This window comes from Orcinus orca, chromosome 2 (assembly GCF_937001465.1).
Source record: "Orcinus orca chromosome 2, mOrcOrc1.1, whole genome shotgun sequence".
In the NCBI taxonomy this organism is placed as follows: domain Eukaryota; kingdom Metazoa; phylum Chordata; class Mammalia; order Artiodactyla; family Delphinidae; genus Orcinus; species Orcinus orca.
Window position 1 is genome coordinate 73,846,213 of NC_064560.1, and position 13,307 is coordinate 73,859,519.

The 13,307-nt window shown below is 41.0% G+C and overlaps 1 protein-coding gene across 1 annotated transcript in view; it reads right to left on the reverse strand.

Annotated features, from left to right (window-relative positions):
- FAM169BP (Protein FAM169B) overlaps nt 1–13,307 on the reverse strand; it is a 91,128-nt gene that overhangs the window by 33,871 nt on the left and 43,950 nt on the right. Inside the window, exons 3-4 of the mRNA XM_049706109.1 lie at nt 13,023–13,108; nt 7,954–8,131 (exon numbers count right to left, since the gene is read on the reverse strand). Of these exons, the coding sequence (XP_049562066.1) occupies nt 7,954–8,131; nt 13,023–13,108 (264 nt within the window). The remainder of the gene's footprint in view (nt 1–7,953; nt 8,132–13,022; nt 13,109–13,307) is intronic.

Consider the following 13,307-nt stretch of genomic DNA (forward strand, 5'->3'; position numbering starts at 1 on the left):
TTTAGGTCTGTTAATAATTGTTTTATATATTTTGGTGCTCCTACGTTAAATGCATATATATATGCATTATATATACATATATATATATATATTAATCACTTAGTTTCCTTGATAAATTGTCCCCTTTATTATTATATACTGTCCATTTTTGTCTCTTGTTACCTTTTTGGGCTTTAAGTCCATTTTGTCTGTTGAGTATGGCTACACCCACTCTCTTTTGACTGGCATTTGCTTGGAGTGTTATCTTCCATCCCTTCACTTTTAACATATGCTTGTCTTTAGAGCTGAGGTGAGCCTCCTGTAATGTATGGTTGTTTCTTGTTTTTTAATCCATCCAGCCACTCTGTGTCTTTTCATTGGTGAATTCACTCCATTTACATTTAGGGTAATTATTGGTAAATGAGAACTTACTACTGCCATTTTATCTTTTGTTTTCTGGTTTCTCTATATCACTGTTGTTGCTTTGTTCTTGTGTTTCAGCCTGCCATCTTGGTTTGGTAGTTTTCTATGATTTTTTTCAGTTTCCTCCTTTTTTATGTTTATTGTCTCTGCTCTAGATTTATGTTTTGTGCTTACCATGAGGTTTGTATAAAACTCCTCATAGATAAAATAGTCCTTTTTCTGCTGATCACATCTTACCTTCATTTACCTATAGGGTTTCTGACCTTTTCCCCTTCCCCTTCTGCATTTTTGTTGTCTCAAATTATCCCTTTTCATGTTGTGAGTTTGTTGCCAAATTGAAGTAGCTGTAATTATTTTTTCTGATTTTCCCCCTTTAACCTTTATGCTATAATAAAATGTTTAATACCTATTCTGATAAAGAGTTACAATTTTCTGATTCTATGTATCACCTTACTCAAAGTTTTGTGTCCTTTTACCTTCTTGTTTCTGGTAGAAGAGCTCCTTTCAACATTTCTTGTAAGGCACATCTAGTGTTGATGAACTCCCTCAGTTTTTAGTTACCTGGGGAAGTCTTTATTCCTCCTTTATATCTGAGTGATAATATTGCTGGATAAAGTATTCTTGGGTGACAGTTTTTATCTTTCAGTATCTTAAGGATGTTATTCTACTCCCTCCTGGCCTGTCAACTTTCTGCTGAGAAATCTTCTGATAGCCTCTGTGGGTTCCCTTGTAGGTTACCATCCTTTTTTTTCCCTGGCTGCCTTTAAAAATTCGTTCTTTGTCATTGACTTTTGACAATTTTAATATGATGTGTCTTTAAGAAGGTCTTTTTGCATTGAGGCAATTAGGTGTTCTCTTAGCTTCATGGACGTGTATATCAAGTTCTGCAGGTTTGAGAATTTCTCAGCTATGATTTCTTTAAATAATCTCTCTGCTCCTTTTTCCCACTCTTCTCCTTCTGGGATACCCATAACCCTAATATGCACCCTTCTTAAAGAGCTGTATAGCTCTCGTAGAATTTCTTCATTTTTTATATTTTAATTCTCTTCCCTCTTCTACTTGCATCATTTCTAGATTTCTGTCCTCAAGCTCACTAATTCTCTCTTCCATGTGGTCTGATGTATTTCCAGTGCTTTCTAATGCATTCTTTATGTTGTTTATTGAGTTCTTCAGCTCCAGAATTTCTTCTTGGTTCTTTCTTAGAGTTTCAATATCTTCAGGAAAGTATTCCTTCTGATCATTAATTTTACTCCTGAGCTCACTGAACTGTCTTTCTGAGTTTTCTCATAGCTCAATGAATTTCTTCATGACACCTATTTTGAATTCTTTGTCAGTTAAATTGCAATATTCTGTGACTTTAAATTTGGCTTCTGGAGAACTGTCATTTTCTTTTTGTGGCATGGCGTTACTTTGGCTCTTCATGGCACATGATGAGTTGTTCCTCTGCCCACGCATTTGAAGTAGCAAATATCTTTCTGCTTGATTCTAATGATTCAACAGGTTAGAAATTAGAGGTCTTTCTTCTGTTTTCCAGTAGGTGGCGCTATAGCACAAGTTTATGGTTTTCCTTACCTGAGCTGCCTCCAGTTATGTTTGAGAGTTGGCACATTCTACACTCCACCACCTCTGTCAGAGGTGTGGCCCGTGTCCTCATTATTGCTTCTTGTGTCTCCAGGGGTCAATGATGCCTTCCTGCTGCTAATGTCACTGGGATGATGGGCTCTTCCCTCGCATCCAGGATCCCCTGAGTTGTAGACTCTGCTGCCAAAGGGGGAGGATGAGGGTGGGCGGAGCAGGGGTTGCCCAGGCACCTGTGCTATGACCAGTGTTGTAAGGTTCACAGACTCCATCACTGTGTGTGGAGGAGTAGGGGGCCTGAGTTGTGAGCACGTCAGTGGCTGGAGGAATGGGATCTCAGGCCCCACTGCTGCTGCTGCCCAGTTACCTGTGGCTGCAGGCACCACTGCGGCTGCGAGGCCAGAGTTGTGCTCACTGCCTCCCCTGCTGTTATGTGTTCTCTGGGGCTATGGGCTCAGCTTCCATGGCCAGAGAGCTGGGCTGCTGTTCCCTCAGTTCTGCCTCCCCTATGTGTTCCAGTCCACCCACCTTTAAATGTGCAGATATGTGGAAATCTCTGGCATCCCAGTGGGTTCAGCAGAGGCACCTTTGTTGAGCTGTGGATGCTTTACTGGCTGTTGACTGAAAGGGAGCTTTTCACTCTGTCATGTTGCTGATGTCACTCTAATATAACTGATTTTAAATAGGCCCAGATGTTGGATTTGGTAGACAAAGAACTTAAAATAGCTTTACAAATATGTTCAAAGAATTAATTTTTCAAATTAAAGGGAAATATATGCTCAATGAATAAACAGAGAATCTCAACAAAGAAACAGAAACTATACATAACAGAAATTATACAGCTCAAAAGTACAGTAACTGAAAATTTTAAATAGGTTCAACAAGAGTTTGGAGATGGCAGATAAAGTTGGGAATATGGTTCAAGAGAAATTATCCAGCCAAAAAAGAGAAAAATGTTTGAAGAAAAATGAACAAAATTTCAGAGAGCTGCAAGACAATGTGAAGCACCCCAAGGTACATATAACTGGAATCCCAGAAAAAGAAAAGAGAAAATAGCACAAAAATTTGAAGCAATAATGGCCAAGAACTTCCTGAATTTGGTAGAAAACTTTAAAGATTCAGAAAGCTCAACAAACTCCCAAAAAGATAAACAAAAATAAAATCACTCCTAGACAAATCAGTTAAACTGCAAAAGAAGCTAAAGAGAAAGTCTTAAAAGCATTCAGAGAAAAATGCCATGTCATGTAAGACGAACAGCAATAGATTAACTGCTGACTTCTCACCCAAGACTATGAAAGCCAGAGGATACTGGAACAACATATTCAAAATTCTGAGGGAAAAAAGCTAACACTAAGGGCTTCCCTGGTGGCGCAGTGGTTGGGAGTCCGCCTGCCGATGCAGGGGACACGGGTTCGTGCCCCGGTCCGGGGGGATCCCACATGCCACAGAGCGGCTGGGCCCGTGGGCCATGGCCGCTGGGCCTGCGCGTCCAGGGCCTGTGCTCCACAACGGGAGAGGCCATGGCAGTGAGAGGCCCACGTGCCACACACACAAAAAAAGCTAACACTAATTATTCTACATCCAGCTAAACAACGCTTCAAATATGAAGGCAAAATAAAGGCATTTTCAGTAAACAAAACCTGAGAGAATTTACTGCCAGCAACTCCACTACAAGAAATGCTAAAGGAAGTACTTTAGCCTAAAGGGCAACTGGGACCTATACAAAAAAATTGTAATGGTAAATATGTGGGTAAATATTTTTAAACTATGTATTTTTTCTTAACATCTTTAAAAGATATAACTACTTAAATTAAAACTTATAAGTCAGTAGCAACAGATTTATAACAAACAGATCTAACATATAACAATAGCAGTTATGTAAATAAAATGATGGGTACATAAAAATACACTATTGCAAAGTTTCTATATTTTACCTTAAGTAATTCAATATTCACTCTAAGTTAATTTAAGTTTAAGATGCATATGTAATCTCTAGAGCAACAACTTTAAAAAGTACAAAAATATAAAGTTAGAAAGCCAAGAGAGAAATTAAAATGGAATAGTAAAAAATATCTGATTAAGGGCTTCCCTGGTGGCGCAGTGGTTGAGAGTCCACCTGCCGATGCATGGGACGCGGGTTCGTGCCCCTGTCCGGGAGGATCCCACATGCCGCGGAGTGGCTGGGCCCGTGAGCCATGGCCGCTGAGCCTGCGCGTCCAAAGCCTGTGCTCTGTAACAGTGGAGGCCACAACAGTGTCAGGCCCGCGTATGGCAAAAATAAATAAATAAATAAAATCTGATTAAAACAAAAGGAGACAGGAAAGGAAGAACAGAGAAAGACAAAAAGAAACAGAAGACACAAAACAAATTGCAGCAGAGAAGATCTAAGTACAATCATATCAATAATTAAATGTAGGGGACTTCCCTGGTGGCGCAGTCATTAAGAATCCACCTGCCAATGCAAGGGACATGGGTTCGATCCCTGGTCTGGGAAGATCCCACATGCTGCAGAGCAACTAAGCCCACACACCACAACTACTGAGCCTGCACTCTAGAGCCCATGAGCCACAACTACTGAGCCCACGTGTCACAACTACTGAAGCCACATGCCTAGAGCCCGTACTCCACAACAAGAGAAGCCACCACAATGAGAAGCCCGCGCACCGCAATGAAGAGTAGCCCCCGCTCGCCACAACTAGAGAAGCCCACGAGGAGCAACATAGACCCAACACTACCAAAAATAAATAAATCTTAAAAAATTAAATGTAAATAGACTAATGTTCCAATCAAAAGGCAGAGATTATTAAAACTAGATTTAAAATCCAAGACCCAGTTGTATGCTGTCAACAATACACATGCTTTAAATATAAAGACATAGACTAAAAGTAAAAAGCTAGAAAGAATATATTCTGTGCAAACAGTGAGCATAAGAAGATGAAGTGGCTGTATTAAAAACAGACAAAATAGACTTTTTAACAAGAGATATTACTAGGGACAAGTGGAAGGACACTTCATAATAACAAAATGGTCAATACATCAGGCAAATATAGCAATTATAAATTTGATGTGACTAATAACAAAGCTCCAAAATACACAAAGTAAAAACTGACAACTAAAAGAAGAGATGAATCCACAATCATAAAGATTTTAACATACTTCCCTCATAAATTCATAGACTCAGACAAAAATATTAGTTAAGAATACAGAAGATCTGAATGATACCATCAATCACTTTAACCTAACCAACATTTCCTAACCAAACAGGAAACCTAACACCTACAAAATACACACACTCTTTCAAGTCCATATGGAGTGTCTACCAAAATAATATACAGGGCCGTAAAACAACTCTCAACAGTTTTCAAAATATTAAAATTTAATAAGATAATATAGTTAGAGACTATATTATCTTATTACAACAGAATTAAATTAGAAATCAACGAAAAATAAAACATCTGGAACAGCTCACAAATATCTGGAAATTTAAAACTCACTTTTAAAGGAACCACAGAAATCACAAAGTAAAATATTTTGAACTGAATTATAATGAAAATTGGTAAATGATAAATTAGACCACTAAAATTTAACACTTCTGCTCTTTGAAAAAATTATTAAACCAAAATGAAAATGTTTTCAAAATATATCTGATTAAGAACCAATATCTAAAACACATAAAGAATGCTCAAAGCTCAATAATAAGAAAACAAATAACGCAATAAAAGTAGGCAAAAATATTTGAGCAGACACTTACCAAAAAAGATATATGACCATAACAAAAGCACATGAAAACATGATCAATATCCTTAGTAAAATGCAAATTAAAACCAAAATTAGATACCACTTCCCATCTTGCAGAATGACTAAAATTAAAAATACAACACCAAGTACCAGCAAGGATGTAGAGTGATTGGAACTCTCAAACATTGCTGGTGGCAAGGTCTATATAATTATTCCATGGAAATGCTTTTATTCTGTCTCTCCAAAAATAAGCTAATCCAGAAACAGGCAGTAAAAAATGTTTTTAATTGGCAATGTATACCTGAAAAATATATTTTATTTACTTAACTTTCTACTCATTTGATACTTTTTAATATATAAATTTATTTATTTATGTATTTTTGGCTGTGTTGGATCCTCATTGCTGCGTGCAGGCTTTCTCTGGTTGCGGCGAGCAAGGGGCTACTCTTCGTTGTGGTACAAGGGCTCCTCATTGCAGCGGCTTTGTTGCGGAGCATGGGCTCTAGGCATGAGGGCTTCAGAAGTTGTGGCACGCGGGCTCAGTAGTTGTGGCGCACAGGCTTAGTTCCTCCATGGCATGTGGGATCTTCCCAGACCAGGGATTGAACCCATGTCCCTTCGTTGGCAGGCGGATTCTTAACCATTGCACCACCAGGGAAGTCCCTCATTTGATACTTTTTAAACTAACTCAGTTGCTGAGTAACTAACAGTCAATTGCCACTTAAAAAAATCAGTGCGTGGATGAAAACAACAATACCTAGTAAGCAGCTTCAGAGAACTTTCCATCAAATTCGTGGAATTCGTCAGAAATGAAGAGGAGGCAGAAATCCAAGCACCTAGACTGATCTGCCTCAATACAACACCATAATATCCTCCTTCCACTCCAAGGTTCTGTGTCTGCCTTGGGAAGAATGAGGCAGCCACATCCAGCCTCTGCTTAATTCTCACAGAACAAAGTCTGGGGTATCACTGCAACCAGGAGCAACAGCAGCAGTGGGCAAGACCAAGGTCAAGCTCCTTCTGCCCCTTAGCTGTGGTTCTCACACATCAGGTTGGAATCTGTTAACAGTTTTTGTTTCTATTAGTAGGACATCTACAGCACAAATGATTTAGCTACAGATTTAAGACAAGCCATTTGGTAGAAAATGACAACAAATGGGTCTCCTAAGAAAAAGGAATTAAAAAAATACGTCCATTTCAAGTATTCTCCAGATCCTTGGTCTATCTAAACAATGACTAAAGAATACAGCCACCCCAAAAAGTGAAACAGTACATCAAAACAAAGGACAAAGGGCTTTCGTGACCCAAGGAGCTGAAAGACACAGGTGCTTCAGCCTCTATGACTGACCTTGACAAATAAGTAATTACATGACTTGCTTGCGTGGGAAACTGGTCATCTCACACCACATCGAGGGAAAAAATTGAAACGCAGACTTACTCCATCCTGGACAGGTGGAACACATACACAATGTGAACACAGCTCAAAACCATAGTCATAGCCTTTTTATCCCCAGAGAAAAACACTCAACTCAGACAACAGCATATCTATGGTGGTGTACCTGGAAATTTTATTTTTGCTAAAATTCAGAACTTTGTAAGAATTAAATGATGGGGCTTGGACCAGTTGGGTCAGAGATGTTGACAGCCTTTCAAAATCAAAGAAACTATTAAAGAAAGCATCATTAAAGAAGAGACTGATCTCTTAGACAAAATAGTACAAGTTCCACACTCCCTGCTCATCACAGCCCCTAAAAATAAGCCCCAGGATTTTACCCTAACCTCGTTATCGCGCCGACCTCCCTCTCTTCTGAGGTAATGTCTATAAATCTTGGCATCCAGTGTGCATTTGCACCACATGTCAGCTATTACCAATGGCATTTTTCCTGACAGCTAATTGGTAACATTAAAGAAAAGAAATGAAAAGCATTGAGCTTGCAAAGTCATTTTACAACCATTAACAGCAACAAGTATTTTACGGGGGACATGGCACTGCCTGGGAATCCAAGGACCATGATGAATATTCACTCTGCCAGTAAAACGAGAAATGTGGTGAAAATGAAATCCATACCTTCGGCTTATTTACAGGACAGCTGAATTAGTGATACTTCTCGTGCCAGAAGATTCTCTCCAAGTAACGTTTGGGCTCAAGGAGTCCTCCAAGGCAGGCAGACACCCAGAAGCCTCCCCCCCGGAGCCTGAAGTGGCAGTGACCCCACACGGCCGCGTGGCCCTTACCTTTCCTTTTGGTTGTGTAAAATCCAACAGCTGCTCCGTCTCTCCACAGAATTTTAGCCTCCTCCTTCACAGAGTGAGGTAAAAAAAACATGTCATCATCATCCAAATTCCTCTCCAGTCTTCCAAAAATAACGACGTTTAGAATAAAAAGCACAATCCTTTCCCCAAATGACTGAACCTTTGAAGGAAAAACAAAAAGAACATCTAAGTGAGACAAGAGGGGAAAATCAGACACAATAAATTCTATGCTTGGAATCAACCCACACCCCGGGGCCAGGTGGGCTCCCCCACCATACAGTTCTTCTCATGCTCAAGATCCAAAATGCGGATCATAGTTTCTCACGGAGGTTTTCCCACCCCTGACCTTTCACATGCACTGGCCTCCAGGAGCGAGGAACATGGCCAGAGGGGCCTCCTGGGTCTCCAGGACCACAGACATGGAATGTGAAGAGACAGAGAACAATCAGTCACATGCCAGTGAAACAGGAGGTTACATAGAGGCAAGCAATTTCAGCAGAAACCCTGGATGTGTCCAGAGATAAACCCAGTCTGCCATTTTTAACAACAGCCCCAGAATTCTGACCCTCAGAAGGAGGGTAAATAATTGGGGATAATTATTGGTGTCCAGTTGCTACACCAAGAGCAACTGATTTTCAATGGCTTGTGACTGATTTTGAGCACATACTAGAGTCCCAACCCCAGAGAGTTACTGGGACTCAAGGCCTAGCCCATCCTAAGGCTACAAAATGGAACTGTCTCTCACCCATTGCAATGTCATGACAATTGAGGAAACTGTATTGCGGTCAAGGTCAGGCCCACAAAAGAGCTTGACCATTAACAAGTCAAAATGATTTCCTGCTCCTGCCTGTTCATATTCTCTGCATTTGTATAGCCCACGGATGGCACAGGTGTGGCATAAATGAAGGCCTCCCACTCCTGCACCCACAGCAGACATAACTAATCAATCCCCACTCTATGTGGCTGAGCCTGGATATGGTCTCAGGATCCTCCTAAATGCAGTCTCCCGGACAACTACAAGCAACCGCTAAAATGTGGCACTTGAGATGAAACCAATCAGCTAGTGACAAAGTGACGGTATTGTTTTATTAGCTTTTATTTCAACAACATTGCTGTGTGACAGCCTAAGGGTGTGGGTGTTTGTCGCCCCTTCCTATGCAGCACCGTGAAATCAGCAAGAGTATTACCTGGGCTGAGATTGCCCCCCACCTGCTACCATTCGATTCTCACCACCCACCAGAGAGGTCCTAGTTTATAGGTGAGGAAATTGAAGCTCAAAGAGGCTAAGCAATTACGTGTACTGATTTCCCTGCCTTATTCTGAAGAGGCCTTAAGACAGCTGGACAAGGGCTCTGTCAAAGGCAGGCAGGTTTACAGCACCAGACCAGGACTTCTGAGTCCCAGGCCAGGGTACCTGCTACAGCCCAGCCAGTGGCTCCCTTCTGCACTTTCATCCATTAGAGCTTTGGGAAAGGGAAGTTTGATATAAATATGAAATGTTTGGTTTTGTATTTAATACTGGACCCTTAAATGTTTATTATCATCACCATCATCATTGTGGTCATGGCTTCTTGGCCTAGATTTGCTGGGAGATCTTCAGCAACTCACAACGCCTTTCAGTTTCAGTTTCCTCCACTAATCAAGGGAGAAGACTGCCTAAGTGGTCTCTCAGACATTTGTATGTTTTTCAAATGCTTCAATAATAAAAATAAGTTAGCTTGCAGCCCTCTAGCAAATGGCACAAAGTGTTTAGTGCCAATAAACTTATTAACTGGCCCAGAATGCAAAATGTTGCACCTTCATCTGGAGCCAAATCTTAGATGAGAAAAAGATTTGCAAAAGCCACACCAGCTTAACTCTGAGAAGCCACCTCAATTTTGTATCTCAGACAGTAGCAGCCAAATCAAGTTCAGAATTTAAGAATAACTAGTTCATCACAAAACCCAAGGGGTGTAATGTGGGAGGCTATATTTTTCAACTTATAAAACCAAAAAGTTCAGAGGAAAGCCAGAAGAGAAAAACAGATTGCATCTGGCAGAAGGGAAATATCCAATCAAAAACTGGCAGGAGAAAAAAGGAGAAAAAGAAAATGCACTTAATTTGTCCAATTTCATTACAGGGGGAAAAAAATGTGTGACATGTGATTCTGACTTAGAAATGTTTCTCAAAACACAAAACTAAGAACCAGTTCTAATCCCTCAATTAGGACCACTAATTATGTTCACAGAAAGAACACTAAGAAAGTTGGTGTTTTGTTTGGTTTGGTTTGGTAATTTGTAAAGAAGAGCTGGCTAAGAAACAGAATGTAATTAAAAGAAAAAAAGGTCAAGACACCAAGTTCTGTAAATGGAGAGGGAAACTATCCCTACATACAGCTGGGGCAGACAGATCTTTACAACCTGCTTCATTAAGTGGAATCTCTCTGTTCACAACATAAGCCACATTTTCAGAAAATGTGAGGGTTTTCCTCATCTAAATTTAGAAGAATTGATACACAAGGGAAGTGACCACTCTTGTTCTGAAAAATATATATATATATTTAAAAAGCAAATCAAACTCTTCCCGGGATTCAGAACACCCAACCGCTCATACCACCTGCTTCATGCACAGACAATGACACACACAGGCAGATGTGTGTGTGTGTATGCCAGGCAGCACCCATTTGCTGAATCTCCAGCCATCGTTAACTTACTGGAAGAAAACCCTTTTCAAAATAATATCTATTGGGCTTCCGTGGTGGTGCAGTGGTTAAGAATCCGCCTGCCAATGCAGGGGACACAGGTTCGAGCCCTGGTCTGGGAAGATCCCACATGCCATGGAGCAACTAAGCCTATGCGCCACAACTACTGAGGCTGTGCTCTAGAGCCTGCGAGCCACAACTACTGAGACCACGTGCTACAACTACTGCAGCCTGCGTGCCTAGAGCCCATGCTCTGCAACAGGAGAAGCCACCACAATGAGAAGCCCTCGCACCGCAATGAAAAGTAGCCCCTGCTTGCCGCAGCTAGAGAAAGCCCACACGCAGCAATGAAGACCCAACGCAGCGTAAAATAAAATAAAATAAATAATAATAATAATGTCTATCAAGTCAATTAAAACCAGATCTGAAAACATCCTGCAATTTGTGACAACATGGATGGAAGTTGAGGGTATTATACTGAGTGAAATAAGGGGAAAGACAAACACTGCATGATCTCATACATGTAACATGAAAGAGCCAAACTCATAGCAACAGAGACTAGAGTGGTTGTTGTCAGTAGCTGGTGGTGGGGGAGAGGGAAAGATGGTCAGAAGGTTCAAACTTCCAGTTATAAGATGAACAAGTTCTGGGGATCTAATATACAGCACAGTGATTGTAGCTATTACATACTTGAAAGTTGCTAAGAGAGGAGGTCTTAAATGTTCTCACCACAAAAAAGAAATGGCAATTATGTGATGTGATGCAGGTGTTAACTAACACTGGTGGTAATCATTTTGCAGTGTATCAAATCAACGCATTGTGCACCTTAAACTTACACAGTGTTATATGTCAATTATATCTCAACAAAGCTGGGGGAAAAACAGACTTGAAAAAGACAATCCATAGACTGGGGAGAAATATTTGTTAATCATATATGCAATAAGAACTTGCATCTAGAATATAGAAAAACTCTTACAACTCAACAGGAAAAAGTCAATCCAATTACAAAGTGGGCCAAGGGGGCTTCCCTGGTGGCACAGTGGTTAAGAATCCACCTGCCAATGCAGGGGACACGGGTTCAAGCCCCGGTCCGGGAAGATCCCACATGCCATGGAGCAACTAAGCCTGTGTGCCACAACCACTGAGCCTGAGCTCTAGAGCCCATATGCCACAACTACTGAAGCCCACGTGCCTAGAGCCCGTGCCCTGCAATGAGAAGCCCGCACACTGCAACAAAGAGTAAACTCGCTGCAACTAGAGAAAGCCCGCGTGCAGCAACAAAGATCCAACACAGCCAAAAATAAATTAAATAAATAAATTTTTTAAAAAGTGGGCCAAGGATTTTAATAGATATTTTCCCCAAAAGGACACACGAATGGCCAATAAGGACGTGAAAAGATATTGAACATCCTTAGCCACAAGGAACCCTCACCCTTGCCATCCTAGGTCTCTATAAAGCCACAGTGCTTCAAAGACCACCAGGCCTGCTGTCAGAGAGACTAGCATTTGTGTCCAGTTAAATCACTTACAAGCTGTGTGGCTCAGCTTCAATTTCTTTGTCTGCAAAACAAATACCTTAAGGATTCTGAAGTCAGATAATCCCTGTGAAAAGTCTGGGTAATACACAGGCTAGCATCTAACGTAATATCTACCTCATAGTAAGTACCAATAAACACTACTGGAATGCAATAAAGAGAACCTCCCTACACTCTAGAGAGATGATGTGGATTAAAGTTTCAAAATTAAGATGTGAGAGGCCACTCAGGAAGGTAAGAGAGATTTACCAATAGCCAGGTATCTGTTGCATATAGCCATTTACTACTATTTTCCTTGCTGGCAGGGTGTTACAGATTGAACTGTGTCCCCCAAAAAGATGTCAAAGTCCTAACCCCCAGTACCTATGAATGTGATTTATTTGGAAATAGAATCTTTGCAGATGATCACGTCAAGATGAGGTCATTCGGGTGGGCCCTAATCCAACATGACTGCTGTCCACATGGAAAAGGGGAATTTGGACAAAGATAGACGGACAAAGAGGGAAAAGGATGGGAAGACACAGGGAGAATGCCATTGATAAGCCGAGGAAAGCTGAGGCCACCATAAGTTATGAGAGAGGCCTGGAACAGATTCTCCCTCACAGCTCTCGGAAGAAACCAACCCTGCCAACACCTTGATTTTGGCCTTCTAGCCTCTGGGACTGGGAAATGATACACTTCTGTTGTTTAAACCACCCAGTTTGTTGGCACTTTGTTACAGCAGTCCTAGAAAATGAATCCACAGGGGTAGACTGCTTAAATTATTAACATGATAATAAATACACTGACCTTTAAAACCTGTTTTGCAATGTCCACTTAAATTTGCAATACCTCACCTTCATCAGACCTTCTCTTGCAGGATCAGAGGTTCTTAGTACATCTTCAGTGGTCCACCAAGACTCCTTCATGTAAACAGCCACAACTAAAGAGGAAGCCAAGAGAAAACAATGATATACACATGGCCAACTGGCCACCAAAGGGGCAATTTTAGCAACATGCAGCCACTGTGAAGGTGCAAAGGAAAGTTATGTGCGGCAAAAGCAGGCGATGTTTCTAGAGCTGAGTTGTCTGAGAGCACTGACCAGGACAGAGTGACCACTGTCACCTCAAAGGACTTCACA